The following is a 23302-nucleotide window of genomic DNA, read 5'->3' on the forward strand; positions in this document are numbered from 1 at the left end:
CAGTGTAGCAAAATGTAGTTCCTTAGTTTCTTTTTTCTTTTCTTTCCTTTTTCTTTAATGTTTTATAATTTTACACTACCTTTTTGAATATACAAACCTCATTCTTCATTGAACAACTTGAAGGCTTTGATTTCTTTAAAAAGTCTAAATATCAATCTGTATATTACTTTGGCAGTTCCCTCAACTTTGAGATGCACTGATCACTGTGCTTGAAAAAGACAAGACTGAAGATTGTACTATGAAATTTATCAAATAATTTTCATAAATTATTTATCAAATATGAGAGATTTATAGATTTTTGTATTCTGCTTAGTTAAAAAAAAAGGTAGTTAAAAAAGGGAGGCTAGTAAGTTTGATGCTATTCTTGCCAAACAAACTCAGCCAAAATCTTTAAAGTAACAAATGGGAAAAGGATGACTAATCGTTCTGCATCTGAGTACATTTTCCAAGATGTTGGAAAGAAACTTCTGAATTGAAATCTTGAATGTATTGAATCTGTCAAGGTACACAGCGGTGCCTTTGTAAATGTTCATTCTCTATCTTATTTCATCAGGTGATAAGTGGTGTAATGTAGCAGAGCTTAACAGTAGAACTCAGTTATCACTCTTTGTGAACAAGTTGGAATTGTCATGTTACTGTGTAATTGATTTGCTTTAAGATGAACAATAAATTTAATAAAATAAAACATTGTCTTGTTTTTTATCTATTTATTTATAGATCATTTATATTTCCTATAAGAAATCATGCCTAGTTTTTGGTACTTACTCTTATGAAGTAACATGATGGTTTTGCATGTTAGTGTCAGTCTCTTTTGATCAATTGAGACTTGACTCTAACAGTTAAGGAGCTTATTTTAAAAAGAAAAAAAGTAAAAACGTTTACTGAATACAGCAACTAGTTTTATCAGAAAACAAGCGGAGAGATCTAAAACCATTCTAGAATTAGAACTAAAAGAACTATAATTTACAATACATTAAAGATTTCAAATTATTTAAACTAACACTCATCTTTCCGTGTGGTAAGCCTCTTTTAATTGTCTAGTGTGAACAAGTTAATTTTTTTAAAATTTATTTTTGGATAGGTAAATCAGCTGGGACAGATAAATTAGGCTGGGGGGACATCCTGAAAACTAAGTTTTAGCAAATAGAATTTGTTAAAAGTAATCACTGTTCATTTTAAAAATAATTTCATAAAGTAACTTTAATCTTGAAAGAGTAAGGCAAATTTGTTTTTTTTCCCCCCCCCCATTTTTTTTTTTTTTTTTTTTATACCAGGGCCACAGCCATCTCTGGGAGTTAGTTTTGGAGCGCCATTCGGCTCAGGTATTGGCACTGGCTTGCAGTCAAGTGGCCTAGGTTCTTCAAACCTTGGAGGTACACTTTAACTTTTCTCGTATTGCATTGGACTGTGATACATTTGAATTGCTACCAGCCTGTAAACACTTCTAAGAGGATCTGCTCTTTGGGAAGTTAAGGTTCTATCTGGCAAAAAAAAGATTCTCCAAACATAATCAGTGCTTTCTAGTATTAGATTTAGAACTTAAAAAATCATTTCATGTCTGTGAATAGTAAATATAAAAACGTATTAAAAATCAAATGGTAGGGATGTTCATATTTTCAAAGGAATATGCTAAAATATGAACTTGAAAATTACTTAGTTTTATTAAATTAACTTAAAAAAATTAGTTGGAGTCCTAACTACTTCTGGACATACATTCTTCTAAGCATCTTCTCTTTCTGCAAATGAACACTTTAAATGGGGAAATAATTGTATTATAAATCGAACAGCTTGACTTCTCTCCATTCCTGAGCGCTTCTGGCATATTTGCCTTTATGCATACTTGTATACATAGGCAGTTAAGTTTATTTCAGTAGATTCATAAGTTAAGTCTAACTAGTAAGGTAAGTCTTCTGCAAAACCAGGTTAAATACAAATGCATTCCCAATTCTCTGGTGTGGATAATTGAAGGTTGATTGTATTTTGACAGGTGCATTGTCATGTAACAAATAAGATTCCCTTATTTCCATTAAAGTATATCATTATAAGAGGGAAAGCCTATAAGCTATTATGGTTATGTAATATATTACACTCTAATGGGAATTATTGGGATTATGGCAGACAGTGTAATTCCTATGATCTGTATTCCCGTTTGTTGCCATATTTCGTAGAGTTACGGGCAATAATACTGTCAGGCTCAGTATTTTAGATAAGCTGTTGCAGAGTAGCCGAAGATGAATCGGATTCCATTTTCTGAGCACTTGAAACCAATCTTCCAGCACTTGGCAAAATCCCCTCTTGCACTCTGTATGATGAAGACATGTGCTTCGTTTAAATTGTGACTGTAGTGTTGTTGGGAGAGAAGCCTCGATGCTCCCCCTCCCACTTTCTCAGCATTGCGTTGCTGATTCTGTGGCAGGAGCCTGCTCTTCCTGAGTAGCTGTAGAGTGACCGACCCTTGTGTAGTCACGCAGGGTTCCAGTGGTAAACTTCGTAAGTGAGAATGTCTTCGCAGGAAGCGGAGTAAAATTACTGTGTGTGGTACTTTGCATTGAAACTGTTGTGCGTGCCTTGCTTATTTATGAATTTAGTCTTTTTTTTTTCCCGAAATGAAATATCCTTAAGTAGATATGTGTCTATCTGTTTGACTAAAATCATACTTGAATGGTCACTGAAATTTCTAGTCCGTTTGGGAGAGAAAGTACTAATATGACCTTGTTTTTTATGGCTTTGTTCTTTAAAAATTACGGATGGGTCATAAGCTTAGTCTAAGTAGATCTAAATGTTTTATTTCAGAATTGATCTGGTTCTTCCAAAAGTCTTATGCAAAGGAGTAAAGCAGATCTCCTTAGTAAGGCCGTGGTTCTCAACACTGTTTATTAGACCACTGATAATTTGGGTATTACTTGTCAGTATCCTTTCACCTGTGTTTTTACCTGCCGTGTGTGTCTCTCTATCACCCCCACTAGGCTTTGGAGCTAGCTCTGGTTTTGGATGCAGCACCACAGGGGCCTCCACATTTGGATTTGGAACAACAAATAAACCCTCAGGAAGTCTTAGTGCAGGTTTGTGTGTTTTGGCCTGAACTTCAGGCAGATTCAAAGGTGCACATTATTTAATTTTAAAAGTATAAGTGTTGTTATTTCCGGTATCCAAAAAAGATGCCTGATTCAGTTTCTACCCACTGGATGAAGCCTGCAAGCCTAGTAATCATGTATAGCTTTCTCTGTCTCATATGCTGAAGGTCAGGTTTGTAGAACGTTTCTAACAACTTAAGTTTGATATAATAAATAACTACATCCTCTTTTTAACTAAGTAGAGATTATTTTGAACCCAAAGACTAGTTTTATGTTTAAACAGTTTTCTTCATTATTACAAAAATGAACCCATTGCGAAAGTTTTATCATTATTCATTCAGGAGAATAGTTTCTCTTCTGAAGAGGTGTTCTTTAGTTATAAGCCCCCCTGATTTTAAGAATACCAGTCTTACAAATGATGATTAACTGGCTTCTTCGTTCATTTTTGACATAGGTATAAATATAGGTATAATCTCTTGACGCTTCTACTAGAAACTTCCAAATTCCATCTACTTTTGCATTTGTTTCTATATTTGTAAATAATGACTTGTTTTAACGTGCATTTCTCAGGGATAAATAGCATGCCTAAAATAATAGTACCGACTAAAGTTTTTAATTGCGGGAATTTGAAGGAAATTCCATTTAAAATTAAGTGGTGTTTAAAATCAGTAGTTCCTAGGGAGTAAGATGATAGCGGTCAGCGTCTCAGGATTGTAATATGCATATATTCGCGTTTAGTTGGCGAGGCAGCAATAGTGTGCGATCTTAATGATTGGAGGGCTCTGCTCTTCTGTGTAGTCATCGTCCTGGAAATTGTGGGCTAAGGCTTTCTTGGAGGACTTAGAATTGCAAGGGTGGGTCCAAAGGCTGTGAAAGTCTCTTCTTTACATTTTGATAAAATGTTTCTGGAGGGCTGAGGAGGAGGGTACCTTGGCATATTTAATTAACACGAAAGTGGCTGCCAATTTGAAGTTTTCTGTCGAGTTCAGTTATTTGTGTAAGGTTTCTCTCTTGCTCTGGGTCACTAAACTTCTGTCTGTAATGGTGCCACTTAGTTGTCAGCTAAATTATTTTCCTGTAAAATTCCATGTTAGAAATTCAGGGCCCTAAGATATTTGCTATTTGCATAGATTATATATTCTTTCAGCTAGACACTTAGCTCTCATCCCCATTTTTTATGTTTGTTTTTGTGATTTAACTTCTGATGTGAATATTTTCTTCCCTAAACATAAGGCTTTGGCAGCTCAAGTACATCTGGGTTTAACTTCAGCAGTCCTGGCATCACGGCGTCAGCTGGTTTGACATTTGGGGTGTCCAATCCTGCCTCTGCAGGCTTTGGAACAGGAGGACAACTCCTTCAGCTGAAGAAGCCTCCAGCTGGAAACAAAAGAGGAAAAAGATAAACATGGGTTGATGTGTTGAGAGAATCCGTAGCAGCATCGTTCATTCTCTGAATCTATTTTTCTAAAGTTGAAGCAGGAACTAAATTGCATCCCAGGAGATGTATAAAGTTTTGATAGTTTTTCCTTACTTCTGGAATTTGAACTCTGTTCTCGTTTGCTGTGCTAAACAACTTTTCTCTTGTGTATCTGAAACCTACTTGTGTATTTTTCATTATTTTGATTCTCAGTGTAAGAAATATTACATCGCTGATTGGTAAAACCTACTACTATTTAACCTAGTGTTTTAGCAATGTTTTTGTTGATAAGGTTTACATTATGTGAATATATGCACATTTGTTTCTTATGTAGATGGTATGAACTCTAGGGCCTATACCAGAATCACTTTGTTCTTTGATAAAAGGCCTTCTGAACTACACTGCAGGGCATCTTGTGAATATGTATGTAAAATATATACAGGATAATACACACAATTGTGTGTGCATATAGAATATATATTTACAGACCTACAACTTTTGCCTCAGACTGTTCCCCTTTTCTAAGGGTACTCCATTTTTCACCTTTTATGCTTCAAATCCTCAGTGCTTGTAGAACAAGGAGCTAAAGGCGCCAAGTCATTGTAGTTATTTGCTTAAAGACTTAGTGAAATGGTTACTGGTGTAAATATTGACCAACTCAACTTCATTGCCCCCAGTCTCTCCCATTTTTGTTTCCATGTTAATCTCAGCAGCTACTCCAGATGAGGGCTGCTGGGACTCATCAAACCGATTCAACAACTTTATTATCCTATGTATCCTCATATCTGAAACGAAGCTTCAAGAGCATATTTGAACTCCAGACTGCTGTTCTGGGGGCAAAGAGCTATTAAGCCAAACTGATTCTATGCAGGTGAAGGATGCACTATTATTTTAGTGGAGACTTTTCTAGCTATTCCAATAGAGAGTTCTTTCTTATAGGGCTATCGATATTGACACCAAATGGAGTCGCTTATCAGCCTCTTTTATGTCTTAAGTAAGTGCTTAATTTGGAATAAAGAAACAGTATATTTTAAGAAAAAAAGTATTCTTTGTAGCCACAGTAAACTATCCCCCGTTTTAACAGTGAACAGAGAGCTCCAGGTAATAACATATATAGACATGTCAGGTTTCATCTGTGTGTTATTTGTATTAGTATTAGTGACAGAGAGTGGGTGAAAAAGAGAGCCCTTGGAAAGAGAACTGCCTTAGCCATGATTTCAGACAGAAACCGTTAAGTAGACCTATTTTATCTTTCAAGTGCAGTTTTCAGTTGGGATGTGAACATGGAATTTCATTGAAAATAGTTTAATTTTTTTATATAGAAGGTTTTGTACATAATGTGCATCAAGTGAATATTTTCAGAATCATTTTCACCAAGGCACCTTTTTTTCTAAAATAGGTATTACATATATATATATATACATATATATATATACACACACACACATACACACACACATATATATTTTAGTATAACGTTAGTTGGGTTTGATTATGAAAGTGTTGTCAAATCTGTTTTATTTATCTGCATATAGCGATGATTGGCTTTTGGAATTGAAATTTTTGCGCCTTGATGCATTAAAATAAGGAAAATGCTTTGTTTCTGAGCATGAAAGTTGTTTTTATTTTTGCATACTTCCCTAATACTGCAGTCACCAGATCCAGGTTTTGGGGAAGGGTAGGAAAACATGTGGTTTTGTGTTTTGAATTAATGTCAGAATTAAATACACATTACAGCAAGCTTTTTTTAAAAAGGACATTGCATTGTACTGCAAAAAGCTGGATATTTATATTTCTTGTGTTTTTTTCTTTATATATTTTACATTTTAATATGTTGACCATTGGGAATTTGTAACAGATCAATTTGTGACAGGAGTTTAAATGTGTCGTCACTGTGTCCATTGTCTCCACTTTGTCCAGAGCCTGTCATTATGTAAACAATAAAATTTACTGTGTCAGTTGCTTTGAATCTTTATAGGTGTCAGTAGTTGTTATTCATATGTAATTTTCTTATTATTCCTCTTCTATTCTCTGGTTGGTTTTTAGTGTTTTGTTTTCACTGGTTTATACATCTTGCTCTTTTGAAAAAAAACAAAAGGCTGAATACAAGATAGCAAGTTCTTTGTCACTGCTTTTGTCTTCTCAAAATTACAGAAACGTTTTAAATTTTACACAAAAATACTGAGTAAAAAGTGAAAGTTGCCTTCAGCTCCTGGGCCCCAAACCCACTTTCTTCCCCACAGTGTCTGCTCTTTGTGGTTTGGTGTGTATCCTTTCAGATCCTTTTTAAAAATGCCTTTTCAGCTTGTGTACAAATGTTCATTCTTTTTCTCTCTCTCATTTTCTCACATTTATTGTCTCTTAGATTCTTTCTTTTTAAACAAATGGGTTAACAGTCTGTGTGTTCTGTGACTTCCTTTTTTTCCCCTTTAGTGGCGTATCTTCTCTGCGTGTCAGTCCGTGGAGACTGACTTTTTGCTTACTGTCCTGTGGCGTGGACGCCCGGTGATTTGTTCCAAATGTTCCCTTTTCTTTCCAGTATTTCGCTTTCACAGAAGAGCTGCAGTGAATATCCTTGAACATGACTCTTGGTGCTTACATTTAATGTTTCTCTGGGATCGATTGTAGAAGAGGAATTGCTGAAGAGGCATACAAGCTGTATGTTTTAATGTCAGACTGCCTTCCAAAAATGCTATATAAACAGACACTCCTGTGGTATGTGTGAGTACCCACTTCCTGTCTGCAGCCCTAGATAGTATCAGTCCTTAAAACAAGTACATGTGAGGTTGAACTTTTTAGCATGCATGTTAGCCATTTACATATTAACCTAGTTGCATGGTAATGTCCTGTGTCCGTTTTTACACCAGATCATTTAGGAGTTTCTCCTTAGGGTCTCTGTAGACAGTGTGTGCTAGTATTTTTCTTATGAGACAGGTTGGACTTCTGGAGTCAGCTGGGCCCAGACCCCTGCCTCGAACCTGTGTGGTCTTGGGCAAGTTTCTTTTCTACACCCCAGCTTCAGCACCTGCCAGGTGAGGACAGTAAAGGCAGGTGGCTGTGTGAAGGTGAAGTCTGCGTAAGGCACGTGGGTGCAGGACCTCTGACACTGCAGAGGCATTTACCGTTCCCACTCCGGTTCCCCAACTGCTCACTATAGCTGGTTGCTTTATTTCGGTTCCTGACGGGGAAGCTGCCCTATCTTCTTCTGTTTTTTTGTTCTGTTTTTGTGTTGGGTGGCTATTCTACGACCCTTATACTCTTTAGGATGTACCTATTTTGTCAAGTTCGATTTTTCTTAGGAAGAATCCTACTGGGATTTTTGATTAGATTTATACAAATAAAATATATATCTGGGGAGAATTCACATCTTCATATGTACAGCATGGTATATGCATTTCTTAGGTCTTTTATTTCAGCAAGGTTTTACAGTGCTTGTTAGATCCCTGGTGGTTTTCCCTATCAGCACCTTAATTTTATTCATCAGTGAGGATGTGTATCCTACAGTTAGTACAAATGCAGATTAACTGTTCTTTTGTGATAACATAGTAAGCCCAACTTAATGTACTGCTAATCTCAAATAGAGATTTTCACAACGAGGGAAGCTGAATAGTGCCTTTAGAAGTTTTGCAGTGGGATACTTTCGTGTGCGACATACTTGGGTTGCAACGGTCTATCGCGAGATAGGCAGCATCCCCTTCCTCTGTGCCTTGCCCCCGCCTCTCACTGTGGGTAAGTCTGGCTGCACTGTGCCTTTGGGAGCGCGCCACACGGTGTTGCTCAGGGGACACGACTCGGGGGCTCGCTAACGTGGGCCCAGGAGTCTCATCTGAATCTCACTCACGGTCGTGTCTCATTTGTTGTGTGTAGTCCGTTCGGGCAGCACACTCAGAACTCTATATCCTTGACCTTGTTCAGTCTCAGTATGATCCTAGAAAGCAGAAATCCCGTGTGTCTAGATGAAGGAACTGAGGTGTAGGCTAAGCAGTTTCCCCAAGGCCACACAGCTCTTAAGTCCTGGAGCTGGGGATTTTCTGTGAAACAGGAATAGCAAGCTAACCTTCATGCCCATCTGAAAGGCACCGAAGGTAACGTGGTTACATGATTTATACGGGGCAATTGCACACATACAGTAGACTGGGTCCCTGCAGGTAAGGGAAGTACCGAGGGCCCTGGGGCCTGAGGGAGAACAGTCACCCTCTAGGGTGTAAGGAGTGTTAGGAAGACATCCCAGCTCCTGGCAGGCAGGGTGGTCTGTCCACCTCGGACAGGGTAAGGGGAGCAATTTGGGCTGTTTGAATCCTGTAAGAAGTTTAACAAGAAAGCCTTTCCAGGAAGGCTCGCCTGACCCTTGTAAGTGAAACGAACACCACAAACTCAGACTGAGTGAGGCTGGATCCTTTTCTTGCCATGTGGAGGTGCACCTCAGTGGCCCAAGAAAACCATGGAAGTGGGCTGCAGGGGCTGAGAGACAGCAGCAGATGGAGGAAAGGGTAGGGATTACCAGAAAAATTGGTCTTGGCCCAGAATATTTTTGCCTTTCTCACTCCTTCATTCAGTGCCCATTTTTCTCTTCTTCTTAATCTGTCAATTCAAACAAACAACCTACCGGGTCACAAAGGTTGCAGTGCTGAGGGCAGGCTGTAGATTTAAGTTGCAGAGAACTTGGTTTTGTCATCCTCACCCCTCTGAGCCCCCTGGTAGCAGGTCAGTTTACTTCAGTAAATACTTAGATTTGCCGTGTGTGAGTCGCTGATGGGGGCTTAGAGGGTACAGATATAACTTGTTTCCCTCAGTCCTGTGAGGTGGATACTATCATTCCTTTTCTACAAATGAGAAAACAGGCACAGAAGTTAAGTAGTTACGGTCACTCAGCTAGTAAGTGGATGCGCCGGAGTTCAAACCCAGGCAGTTTTCTCAGAGTCTAGACTTTGATGCAAATAAGTATAATGCAGGCTGGGCTCTCTTATTAAGTTATGGGATAAAGATACAAAGAAAATTCTTATGAGCACGGAATAGAGATTCTTCAGGCTTGGGGGAGTCAGAAATTTGTTGTACTAGAAAGTGGCTTTGAGCAGTGAGTATGAATGTGATTTATTTTTATAAAGTATTTACCATTTGAAATTAAACATTTAATTAAAAGTAATCATAAATAAGTGTGAACAGCATAAAGGGATAAAATTAAAAGCCACCAATACCCCCGTCTCCAGAGGAAGTTCCTACGTTCCTTTTCATCTTGATTCTTGTTTTTCTTCATTCTTTTTAACAGCTGCGTGGCATATATGTCTGTATCCTGTTCAACTAGTTCCTTTGGTGAACACTTAGATGGTTTCTGTTTTTTTTTGGCTATTAGAAATGATTCTACTAGGATAGGTGAAAATAGTATCCAATTTTATTGACATTTCTTTATGTGAGTTTGAACATTTCCATGTGGGTATTGGCCATCTTAATTATTTGTAAGAGCTCTTTGGATGCAATCACTTTCTGTAGAAATGTTTGGAAAAATTAACAATTTTAAATCTTTAGTCTTGGATTCGTGTGACTGTTTTTTAAAAAATCACATCACCCCATTTCATGTTGTTTTTAAACATTCTTAATATTTAAATTAGTTGTCTTATGTATGGCAAATGTTTCACAGTTAATCTTTTCACGTCTGTTTATGGTCACTTGTTTCTGTTGTGTAGAAATTTTAATTTTCTTACGTTGCCAACATTTATTAGTCCTTTTGAAATGACTTCTGGGAATGAGTGAAAACTCGGTGGGAGGAAAAAAGAGAATAAGACCTTTTAAGTTATACAGTTTATAAAGTCATATTAATATTTCATTGACACATCATAACTGTATGAAGATGCCTTTACAAGATTCAGCTGGGTGGCTGGGGTCAGATTGTAATGGGCGTGTCTGGACCGAAAGGCTTCACACCGCGAGGAAGTTTTTGAGCCCTGCAGTAACATTAAGGTTAATAACGTTAACCTTAATAATGGTACGGTAATTTCTCTTTTACAGATAAGGGAAGAAGCTAAGTAATTTGCCCAAAGTTATGCAAGTACGAAGTGATGATGCCAAGACTCAAACCCCAATATCATAGGTGTCAATCTAGTGAAATCCTCTTGCAAGGTGATCATACGGAGAGCACTTTCAGCCCAGTGTCAGATATAATTAAAATTGCTCATATATGAGTAGAATAAAACGTCATTGACAGTCATCCCTATTTTTGATGATATGTAAATATTTAAAGATATATTTTTTTTTTTTTTTTTTTTTTGCCGTACGCGGGCCTCTCACTGCTGTGGCCTCTCCCGCTGCAGAGCACAGGCTCCGGACACGCAGGGTCAGCGGCCATGGCTCACGGGCCCAGCCGTTCCGCGGCACGTGGGATCTTCCTGGACCGGGGCACGAACCCGCGTCCCCCGCATCGGCAGGCGGACTCTCAACCACTGCGCCACCAGGGAAGCCCTAAAGATATATTTTGTATATTTTTGTATATCAATATTTTGCCCCTCTATTTGACTTTATATTATTAGTCCAGGGAATTTATTAGCCTTGAAAATAGCAGGATTTGTCTTCATTTTTTAATTCTTATCTTTTTATCAGAATCACATAACAAGGTTTAAAGAGTCAGATGTCTCTCTAAGGTTCATTACAAAAGCAGCACTCTCCCCTTCCTCTCCTTTTTGAAGGGGCTGTTTTGACCTTGTTAAGCTTTCGGTCAACTCTGTTTCCAGTCCCACCTCCACTGCTATTTGCAGAAATACTAAGGCTTCCCAACTGCAAGCTTCACAGTTAGCTTTCTTGATTTTGCTGAGTCAGTTATTCCCATTCCAGTTTCTAAAATGTCATTGCCTCTTTTCCTATTTTCATTGTCTCTGTGGTTTTAGGCCACTTTTAAAACTTTAATCTTTTTATGGTGGTAATTTTATTGGAAATTCATTTAATTTAAAATTTCAATTTTCTTTTCTGGAAGTTATGATTGGTCCTTTAAAAAGTATGCCTGGGTCACTTTTTGGTAATCTCTTATTCCTTATTTACACTTTCTTTTCTTTATGTATTATTCAGCATACTTATTTTATATTTGTCATTGGTAAGTCCAATACCTAAAGTCAATACGGTCTGATTTTGTTACTTGTTTTCTCTGCTGTCTTTTGTTCCATGTGACTTGTCTTTCTCCTTGTGTTTCGTAATTTTTATTTGTGAGCTCATCTTTGATAGGAATTTATCAATTCTTTGAGGCCGAAGATGTGCTCCTCCAAGCAGGGACTTCTGTCAGGCCCCTGAGGGCATGGCCAGCCCGGGTCCACTTTAATGTAACGTCTCACTCTGAGGATGTTTTGGACCATGTATGAAGTGTGACTTGAAACCATAGTCCCTGTTGAGAGTCAGCTCTAAGCAGTGAATTCTCAGAGCAGAATTTTCTTTCACTTCAGAGAGCCAAGGCTACAAGAGGCAAGTTTTGTCAGATACTTTATCTACATATCTGTCTATCTGCCTATCCTTTCTATCTATCTATTATCTGTCTATCTATCTCCCTCCCTCCCTATCTATCTATCTGTCTATCTCCCTATCTATCTATCTATCTATCTATCTATGGTAGTGCTAAGAAAGGGGTTGGCAAACTATAGCCTGTGGGTGAAAACCAGGCCACTTCCTGTTTTTATAAATAAGGCTTTACTAGGGCACAGCCGTGCCCACTTGTTTACTGACCATCTGTGACCGCTTCTGCTCATCACAGCAGAGGTAAGTAGTTGGGACAGCGACCGCATGGCCCCGTGAAGCCTAAGATAATCACTGTCTCTGGCCCGCTGGAGAGAATGTCTGCAGACTCCTAGTGTAGACCTTTGACAGCCCTGTTCTGTAGGGGTTCTTTGATCTCCTTGCCTCATGTGGCTTACATCACTGAGGGTGTGGTCAAGCTGCTCTATTAGAGGACTCAGGGTACAGTGGCTTAGAGAAGATGGTTCCTCTTTCACACGGTGGTGCAGGGAGCTGTCTGGGGGTGACATGGCTGCTCGGGGGCCCAGGCTCCCGACGGTGTGGTTCTGCCCTGTCTGCGTGGTGGGATGGATTTGCACTCAAGCTCCTGGAGGAAGGAGAGGGTGGAGAGGAGAGGGACACTTTTCCTCTGCAGAGTGTGGTCCAGCGGTTGCACAGGTCGCTTCTGCTCATGTCAGCTGGCCAGAACCTCCTCGCAGGGCTGCATGTGAGGCTGGGATGTCTTTTGGTGGGTGGTCTCACACTCCCCTAAACTCCTGTGGGCAGAGAAGAGGGAAGAAGGGTTCCTGGGCCTCGGCTTGGCTCTTGAACAGCTGCTAAGACTTGGCATCAGGGGCCACTACCAGTCTCAGGTACCCCTTCCTCAAGCTTTGACTTCATTTCTGGCTTCTAAGAATTTACCTTACTTTCGTGCTAACTCAGCTGTGAGTTTAAAAGGCATGTTTTAAAATTATATCCATCACTTTCATCTGTTTTGTATTTTTGGACATCTAATCCAAATACAGTTTTAAATAGAGGGCTTTGACTTAATTTTTATGGGCCTACCTTCTGTTGAATCTCTCTTATTCCTGATTTGGGTGTACGCTGACCTAGATTGCATCTGAGCTCAGTAGTGATTGTAGTCTCCTTTGTCCATGATCTAGTCTATATTATTCTTTCTTCAGAATAACTTGCCTTCTCTTGGCTTTTATTTATTTTTATTTTTTTTGCGGTACGCGGGCCTCTCACTGTTGTGGCCTCTCCCATTGCGGAGCACGGGCTCCGGACGCGCAGGCTCAACGGCCAGGGCTCACGGGCCCAGCCGCTCCGCGGCATGTGGGATCTTCCCGGACCGGGGCACGAACCCGCGTCCCCTGCATCGGCAGGCGGACTCTCAACCACTGCGCCACCAGGGAAGCCCGGCTTTTACTTTTTCACTCTGTTTCTGGTGTTGCTCTTTAGTTTTGGCTTCTGTGACTTTACGTTCAGAGGTTACAGACTAGAGTTCTGCCACTTGATCTTTCTAGTCCACAGAATGTTTGCTGATTTTTAAAAATCAGATTTTACATAAAATTCCAAATCTCTTACTTCTGAGAACTCAGTGGAAGGATCTGGCAGCAGTGCCTCAGCCTTCCTGCAGAGGGAGCTGCCCCTTCAGCTGTCACTCACCCTCCAGTTAGCCCCACTCCCCACCCCTCTCTACTGCCTCCTGCACTCACATCACTCTACTTACTGAATCATCTGTTTGCCACTGGCTTTGTCCACCCCTCCTTCCCGCTTTCATTACCACAGGAGTCCTCTCCACACACTCCCCACTGGTGCCATGACTTGTGTAGGAGGGTGGGGGAGATATTGTCTCCATTTCACAATAGGGAAAACGAACTCACACAGGGCAGGTGTCACGCACAGGCGTTAAAGTTCCAATGGTCAGTCTGTTCACAAATAAGCCTTAGGAAGGAAAATGTACTCACGTGTAGTAAATTCCTCAGTGCTGGGAAAGCATTTGATGTCAATCACTTTGAATGCGGTGAATCTGGAGCTCTGCAGTTTCAGAGTTGCAGAATCTGGAGCTCTGCAGGGCAGGGCAGCTGGCAGCAGGGGCAGGAGGGGTGGTTTCCTTCCTATCCCAGGGCGAGTTACAAATGCTGCACAGGTACTCAGCGCACAGTGTATGTTTCCTAACCTGTTGTGTTATGACAGCCTTCTGTAATGAGACGTTTTTTGTGTTTTACTCTTTTGTAAGTACGTTAATAACAAGGAATGATTCTTTCCAATCATTGTTTACAACTTCTGTGTTAGCTGCACAGAAGATTGGTCTAAAGAGCAAAGTTCTTTTAAATAATTTAGCCCCAAACAGTAATGTGCTGAGTATTTATTCCTCCTGGTCTCAAAAAGAATTCCTTCTGCTCCAAAATACTATGTTTTATTTACAGTTGGTTTAGAATGAGTGATTCTTCACTTTTTAAATCCTATGTTTGCAGATAATAACATATTTCTGAACTATTATAAGCCAAGCAGGCTTTAATCTGTGCTGTCCGAAGTGGTGGCCACTAGCCCTATGTGGCTACTGAACACATGAAATAGGGCCAGTGGGACTGGAAACCTGAATTCTAAAATTCATTTGAATCAATTTAAAATTTTAAAACTGACGTTCAGTTCACATACTGGGCAACATTTAAGTGTGTGTGGAACTACTTGGGTACATGAGTCTACTTTTTCAATTGTAAATTTTACAAAACCTAAATGCAAACCAAGTAGTTCTAAGGTACATTTAGCATCCAGATTTAGAAGCATTTGCGTATAAAATTCACACTGGATTTCAGAGACTTAGTGTGAAAAAAATGTAAAATATTAATATTTGTATATTGATTTCATGTCGAAAAGATAATATATTGAGTTAAAACATGATTAAAGTTAATTTCATGTATGTCTTTTACTTGTTTTAATGTGGCTAGTAGAAAATTTTAAATTACGTATGTGACTTTATATCTTTTGGACAGTGCTGGTTTAGATGATACTAACCATGGTCCTGGGACCATATATGGCTTATTATACACCAAAAAGAGAAATAAATTGCAGATTTTTAATTTGCTTCTCTTTAAAATAATCTCGAGGTCAACCGTTGTAACAGCCTCCTGTCTGGTATCCCTGCTTTCATTGTCTCTGCCCTCTCCACCAGCAGAATTCCTAGTTACCTTCTCAAAATGCAAATAGGATTATGGGACGCCAAGCTCTTTGGCGCTCTTTGTTCCAAACTCTTCAGCATAAAATGCAAGCCCCTCACAGCCTCGTCCTTACTTTCACCCGCCCCTTGGGGCACCGTCACACCAAGGCCCTCCTAGAACTGCACACCCCTTCCACCCCTCTGCTTGTGCACGAGCCATTTCTTTGGAGTAAATGCTGGCCTTTCAGTGCCATCTTGCCTCATCCTTCCCAGCTCCTCCTGCAAAGTGAATACACACTTTTGCACTCTGCTTAGACTTTGGGCCTCAGAGGGCAGGCTTCCCACGTCATGGTTCTGTTACTTGATGGTCTGTTTGTCGCCCACGTTTGATTGAGTAATCCCAGAAGAGGAGCCCTGTCTTGTGTTTGTTTTGGTTTGGTTTTGTATCCTCAATACTTATCATCTAATTGGACTCCATAAATACCTCTGAATTAAGTAATTAGTGCAGTGCAGTGGGAAAAGGTTAGTTAACTCAGTGACCCATTGCCGACCTATCTCTGTCTAGATGTTGGAACCATGCTGCTGGGGTAGAATCTCTCCTCCACCACTTAGTAGGTGTATGACCTTGGCCTAGTTTAACATCTTTGTGCCTCTTTAGTAAAATAGAGTGACCAATACCTGTGTTCCAGGTTGATTGTGCAAATTGAAATGAGTTAACTTATGTAAGGTGTAAGCTAAGCATGTAGTAAATATTAACTACACTTCTCCTAATACAGTCTAAACTATTTTTCTTTTTCTCTCAGGCAACAAATCACGGGTTTTAACTGGATTTCGAAAATCCAGTGTTATAGAAACCAATGAACTAGGAAGAAAAATCCAGTTCTGAGCAGGCATTGAATCAGCAAATATCTACTTTGCAAGGAACTTCTGATTATCATTTTGGGAATCTCATTTAAGAACAGAGCTACATGTCGTAGAGTGGTCAAGATTTTTAGAATTCAGGAAAGAAAACTTGCCCCTGTTGTTTAAGGACAATGTAATGGAATATATACGAGATCCTGGGAATGTTTAAAGTGATTGCAAGCAGCCCACTAATCCAGTGTATGGAAGGAGTAGTGGAAAATTCATAGATGGAACAGGCAAAGTTGATACAAGAGACAACTGGCCAAGTAGAGTGAATTAAATGTGTGTAACTTTATGCAACTCATTCTTTTTTAAAAACAGAACTTCACTGAGATATAATTCACATACCGTACATTGAATGAAGGGTGCATTCCAGTGGTTTTTTAGTGTATTCACAAAGTTGTGCAATGTCACAATCTAATACTAGAACATTTTTGCCAACCCAGAAAGAAACCCCATACACATTAGCAGTCACTCCCCATTCCCCATCGCCACCGCCCCAAGCCCTAGGGAACCATTCATCTACTTTGTGTTTCCACGTATTTGCCTATCCTATTCATACAAATGTGACTATAGCTTCTTTCACTTAGCATAATGTGCCCTAGGGTCATCCATGTTGCAGGATATATCAGTACTTTATTCCTTTTTGTTGCTGAATAATATTCCATTGGGTGGATATAGTCTATAATCAATAAAAATGATCAAGTCTGAAGAGCAGAAGAAAGATTGAAAAAATATGAATAGAGTTTTAGGAACCTGTGGTACAAAATTTATAAATCTAACATTTGTGTGTAAAGAGTCCCAGAAGAGGAGGAGATAAATGTTGGAGCAGAGACAACATTGAAAGAAAGAATAGCCAGAAACGTTCTAAATTTGATGAAAGACATACCTTTACAGATTCAAAAGGCTCACCAAACTTTGAGCAGAACAGATTCAAAGACAGTCTGCTAGATATAGTCAAACTATGTAAGACCAAAGATAAAATAATATTTAAAGTTAACTAGAGGAAAATGACAATTTGAATAATGATGGATTTCTCCTGAGAAACCATGAGTGCCAATAGAACCACATCTTTAAAGCGCTGAAGGAAGATGTGTGTGGACGTAATGCTTATGATGACTCTGAGGCCAAGGGCCTTGGGGGAGGAGGAATTGGACCTCTGTGGTTGCAAGGTTTCTACAGTTCATTAACTCCAAATAGATTCGAAAGTTTAAGGATGTATATTATAATCCCTAGGGCAATCACGACCACCAAACGCAGAAATACAAGATACAGCCAAAATGCCAAAAGATGAATTAAAATGGAGATGGAATGCTATGTAAGCTCAAATATTGAAGAGAAGGCAGTGAAGGGAACAGATGAAAACTTCTGGGGTGAAGGAAATGTTTGTTATCTTGACTGTGGTCACGCACAGATAAAGGCATTTACCAAACGGTATCACACTGAACACTTCACGTGTATGTGGTCTACTGTACACCAGTTTTACCTCAGAAAAGTAAAAGAGAGAGAATGGGAAGAAATTAGGGCAGCAAGAAAAGGCAACCCTTTTGAGGAGATTCTTGAAAAGTAGGGTAAGAATTGGAGGGAAAATTAGAATCAAGAATTTTTTTTCACATGCTAGAATAATGGTCTATTTGTATGTTGACTGAAAAGACCCAATGAGAAAGAAAAATTGGTATGCAAGAGAGAGAGGAGAGAATTGTTAGAGAGATGTCCTTGGATAAATGAGGGGAGAGGGGGGTCTGTCTTAAGATTGGAGACAGCAGATCACAGTCACTCAAGGGGAGCGGGGTTTACGGGCATCCGTTGAGGAAGGTGGGAAGACCAGGTGAGCGCTTGTGAAAGCTGAGTGGTGATGCGGGTGGAAGTGTGGAGGGTTGAGAGAAAGTTATGAAATAATCACCTCATGACAGTGAGAGAGTGAAGAGATCAGATAGCCAGGCAGTACTGAGTACACTTTAAGGTTGGCGGTCATGAAGTCAACAAGCCCAGTCAGCTCAGTGGGCATTTTTCTTCTCCACGTTCAGATGTTCAGATTTTAGTGTATGGAAGGTAGAGACTTGCACGAAATCGGGTTTTAGGTTAGCCAAGCAGGTACAATAAAGGTAGAGAAGGACAAGGGGTTTGGGATTGTAGAATTGAAACTGGATAAGGAGGGGAATGAAGAGTTGAACTCAGTGAAATTAGAATCAGTGGGTTTTAGGTCCTACGGCAATGGAGGGATTATTTGATATTCAAGAGAATGTGCTGGAAGACTAGATGATGGAGGAGGATGTGATGACTGAGGCTGAGATTCGGGAGGTCTTCTAGTTACTCGTGATGACCAAGTTTAGAGCTGCGCTTGCCAACACAATAGTCACTAGCCTCAGCTAGTGGTTACGTAAATTAATTAAGTCACTGAAAGGGAAAATTCAGTTCTTCAGTCACACTAGCCACCTTTGAAAGCCGCACGTGACAGATGAACACCATATTGCACTGCACAGATATAGGGCATTTCCATCATCGTCGCAGCCCTCCCTACTGGACGGTGCCGGGCGTGTGCCCGTGGGAGTGGATGCTGACAGAATGGGTGGAGAAAGGGAAGTTGAGGAACCCTGAGTCCAGGGCGCCGCATGGATCACGTGCAGGGATACGGAGTCATCCAGAATCATAGCAGGAGTAGTGTTGGAAAGAGTGGGAGTCACTCAGGAGCTGAGTCTTTGAGGAATGAGGAGGGATGACCCAGGGTAGCCAGGGGTACAGCCCGATGGCCTGAACTCTGGAGCTCAGGGGTTCTTTGGAAGAGGAGAGAGACTGGCCCGGAATCAGCCATGAGGGGGAGAAAGACAGGTCGACTGTCTCCTGGCCAGGTGCAGGGGATGAGGGGAAGGCTGGAAAAGATGCAGTGCCCTGGGGGAGAGGGGTTTCCATCACAGCCAGAAGGCGAGGGGTCTTCAGAGCTGAGGCTCTAAGGGGCTTGCTGATGACTGACCTCCACTGCAGAGGACACTGAATTGAAGAACTGGGGGCGGGGGTGGGGGTGAATGACGGGACTAGGGGTCAACGTGCAAGGTGTAATGTGTGTGAATGTGGGAGTTGAGGGGTAAGTGGGGGCCCTGGGGTAATGCGGGTCTGGCAGGAGGGTAAAGGGCATCTCGGGCTTCGTGCTGCTGGTGTCAGGGCTGCAGGGTTGAGTGGTGGGACTGGGAATCCAGCCTGGAGCTTGCAGAATCCCAGTGAGCCTCTCAGGACCTGCGGCCTGGGGCAAAGCTGTTCTTCCTTTGAGCACGTGGGGCTCCCTCAGGACTCTCGTACACACGGGAACCTGGACCAAATCTACAGTTTTCTTCACTTAAAAAATGTATTATATAATCTTTGATACATACAAAAAAAGGAAGAGCAGTTTACATGGGATAATAAAATAAATGCAGGTATCCTATAAGAAGTCTATAATAATAACAAGCATATGATATATAATAATAACCATCTAGGATGCATAATATGTATAAATATAAAAATAATAAAAGTATAAGTTATGAGTAATAATGATAAGCACTCATGAAATCACCATCTAATTTAGAAACCAGAAGATGGTCAACGTTTCTGAAGCTACCTGTGTATTCTTACCTGACCCCATCTCCCTGGCTCCCCGCAGAAGTAACCACTGTTCTAAGTTGTATTCTCCCCTTTTCCTTTGATGTTTTAAACGTAATTTTAAAATCCCATATGCATATTTCCCTAAACATTTCCTTTTCCTTTTTTTTTTTTTTTGATTTATTTTTATTTTTGGCTGCATTGGGTCTTCATTGCTGCTTGTGGGCTTTCTCTATTTGCGGCGAGCGGTGGCTTCTCTTGTTGCGGAGCATGGGCTCTAGGCACGCGGGCTTCAGCAGTTGTGGCACACGGGCTTAGTTGCTCTGCGGCATGTGGGATCTTCCCGGGCCAGGGATCAAACCTGTGTCCCCTGCATTGGCAGGCAGATTCTTAACCACTGCGCCACCAGGGAAGTCCTTTGCTTGTTTTTGAGTGTTACAAAAATGCTATCTTGTATGTAGTCTGCAAATTGCTTATTTTCACTCAACATTATATTTCCACGGTTTACCCATGCCATATCTAGGCATATCTAGGTTCATGAATTTTCACTAAGACATAACGTTCATTGTGTGAAAGTAACTGTCACGTCTCCTTAGGATGGGCACTTTAGCATTCCTACACTGTTTTCTATGACAAACCCATGAACATTGCCACGTGTGTTCCTGACACACCATGTAAGAGGGTCTCCAGGGTGGTGTTTTTCAAACTGTGGGTCACGATACATTAGTAAGTCATGAAAACAAATTTAGCAGAATGCAACCAGCATCTGTAGGTTTCAACCAGATCTGACATCTTTTAGTAATCTCCCGAATGGAGAACAGAGGAGGCGGCCTGGTTAGACACATGGGGATCCACAGAAAGGCCATACTCTGGACCAGGAAATGCAGCCCGTTCTAACAGGAAGGCCTCACACACGTTACCATGGCAAAGCCGGGAAGGATCCAGAACATCAAACAGCAGGTTTCTGAAACTGTTGGGTCAAAGAAGATACTTAGCAAGAGAATGAATGCGTGATTTGTGCGTAATTACTAAGCACTCAAACGAACAGAGGGAGCTTCCAGGAATGTGAAGAAAAATGATCAGACACGAATGGAAGTGGAGAGAGAGAGAGACACCTGGGTTCAGGGGAGCACCCGCCTGCTATGCCCCAAACAAGTGCCTTACGGGAGGCCCCCGCAGTAAGAAGTCTAAGCTGTCGGGTTAGATGCGGTGCAGGGTTGGTATAAAAGAAGGGAAGACTTCTGTATGAAAAAACAGAGCCCATCAGACTGCATCACACACAGAAAGAGCCAGCACTGTTTTTCTAAGCACGGGGGTGTTCTGGATGGGGGTGTGAAATGTATTATTTTGTGCTGAGGGTCCAAAGGCGTGAGGAGTGTTTGAGTGTGTAGACGGTCAGTGTTGTCGTGGGACTTGTGTAGATTTCCATCCCCAGCGGCAGTGTTTGTGAGCCCCTGTTCTTCCACATCCTCACCAGTATTAGGAAAGAGAGATTCCTTAATTTTTGCCAGTCTAATTGGTATTCAGTGGTACCTCCTGGTGGTTTTAATTTTGTTACTAAATGACTAATAAGGTTGGAAATATTTTCGTATGTCTACGGGCCATTCATGCTTTCTTTTCAGTTAAATACCTGTGATATATTCTGCCCATTTTTTTCTATTGTGTTTTTTTCTTATTAATCCATAAATTCTAGCTGTTCATCCTTTGTTGGTTATATGGGTTAACAATATTTAACCACAGTTTGTGGCTTGTCTGATAATGTCTTTGGATGAGAAGTTCTTTGTTTTAAAGTAGATGAAATCATTCATCTTTTTCCTTTATGACTCATGGATTTGTGTTGTTGTTTATTTTAGAAGTCTTTCCCTACTTAGAAGTCATAAAGGTCACTCCAACTGGAATTGACTTGTATACGGTGTGAGAAACACAATCTCATTTTTTTTCACTTGGAAACTCAACACTGTTTATTTAATAATCTATTATTTCCCCGCTGCCTGGAGTGCAGCCTGTGTCATAGGTCAAGTTTCCTGTGTGTGTACATCTCTGGCTCACTATTCTGCTCTGTGGGTTTCTCTCTCCCAGCATCAATTCTACACTGACTTAACTGTTATAGAGACTAAATTATGAACCTAATTTCTATAACTTCATAATAAGTCTAGTAGGTTAAATTCTCCTACTTGGTTCTTTTGGGGGTATCTTGCTTATTCTTGGCTCTTATAAAGTTGAAAATCTACCTTTCAAGTGTCATGAAAATTCCTATTGGAAACTTGTTTTAAATTTGATCAAATCTGTGGATTAATTTATGGATAATGACATCATATAACACTGAGTTTTCCTTCCAATGAGCATTGTATAGGGGTCTATTTTGGCGAGGTCTTTTTAATATCTTTTAATAAAGTTTTAGCACTTTTTTCCATAATAGTACGTGCACACTATTCATTAGATTTATTCACAAGCCCTTATCGCTACTGTAAGTGGTATCGAGTTTTTAAAGAAAACAATTAGCATTTCTTATTGTATAGCAATGCAATTGAATGGCATGTAATGAATTTGTATTCAGCCATCTTGCTAAATCCTTATTAATTCTAACAATTGATCCGTATATGTTTTAGAAATTTCTACTTTGACAATCGTATCGTCTGCAAATAATCAGTTTTGTTTCTTCCTTTCCAATCCTTTGTTCTTATACTTGATTTTATTCTCTTACTCTCCTGGCTGGGTGTGCTGGTACAATGTTGAATGAAGTGGAAATAATAGTCAGCATCAGACTTCCCTGGTGGCACAGTGGTTAAGAATCTGCCTGCCAGTGCAGGGGACACGGGTTCGATCCCTGGTCTGGGAAAATCCCACATACCACGGAGCAACCAAGCCCGTGTGCCACAACTACTGAGCCCGCATGCCACAACTACTGAAGCCCGTGCGCCTAGAGCCCATGCTCCGCCACAAGAGAAGCCACCGCAATGAGAAGTCCGCCCACCACAGCTAGAGAAAGCCCGCGCACAGCAACAAAGACCCGACGGAGCCAAAAAAAAAAAAAAAAAAAGTCACATCCTTGTCTTTTTCCTGATTCTAAAGGAAATGCTGTCAGTGTGTCACCATTAAGGGGTTTTTTGTTTGGTTTGGGTCGGTTTGGATTCTCTTTATCTAGGTAAAGAAGTTCCCTTGTAGTCAGTTTTAAAAAATCATGAGTAGGTATTGGATTTCTTGCTTTTTCTGCATCCATTGAAATGTTAATATGGTTTTCTCCTTTAATCGTTAATGTGCTAAATTGTATTAACTTATTTTCTGTTAAACTACTCTTGCATTCCTAGGATAAGCCAAACTTGGTCTTGATGTATTACCTATTTTACAAACTACCCTCTCATCCTTCCTCTCTCTCTCTCTCCACGCCCACATTCCCCCATCCCATGCAGTTTATCCATTTTATTAGTCTTTTGAAGGACTAATTTTTTGACTTTGTGATCCTCTGATTTGTATGTTTCTTTCCTATCTCATTAATTTCTGTTCTGATTTTTAGTATCTTCTATCTTCTTTGGGTTTACTCTGTTGCTCTTTTTACTATTTTCTAAAAATGGACATTTAGCTAATTAATTTTTGGGTTCTTTTTCATTTTTTTTTTCCTAACATAAACACGAGGTCTCTAACTTAGCTCTCTGTGTCAGTTTAGCATTATCCCACAAGTTTGTTTGTTTGTTTTGTTTTGTTTTG

The 23302-nt window shown here is 40.3% G+C and overlaps 1 protein-coding gene across 3 annotated transcripts in view; it reads left to right on the forward strand.

The window, feature by feature from the left end:
• NUP58 (nucleoporin 58) overlaps positions 1 to 6447 on the forward strand; it is a 35107-nt gene extending 28660 nt beyond the window's left edge. For all 3 annotated transcript variants that reach the window (XM_082859362.1, XM_082859364.1, XM_082859363.1), the window contains 3 exons: positions 1275 to 1373; positions 2967 to 3062; positions 4308 to 6447. In XM_082859362.1, the coding sequence (XP_082715488.1) occupies positions 1275 to 1373; positions 2967 to 3062; positions 4308 to 4477 (365 nt within the window). In that variant the 3' untranslated portion in view covers positions 4478 to 6447. The remainder of the gene's footprint in view (positions 1 to 1274; positions 1374 to 2966; positions 3063 to 4307) is intronic.
• Positions 6448 to 23302: the final 16855 nt, after the last annotated feature.

This window comes from Leucopleurus acutus, assembly GCF_964270905.1.
Source record: "Leucopleurus acutus genome assembly, chromosome: 18".
NCBI lineage: Eukaryota > Metazoa > Chordata > Mammalia > Artiodactyla > Delphinidae > Leucopleurus > Leucopleurus acutus.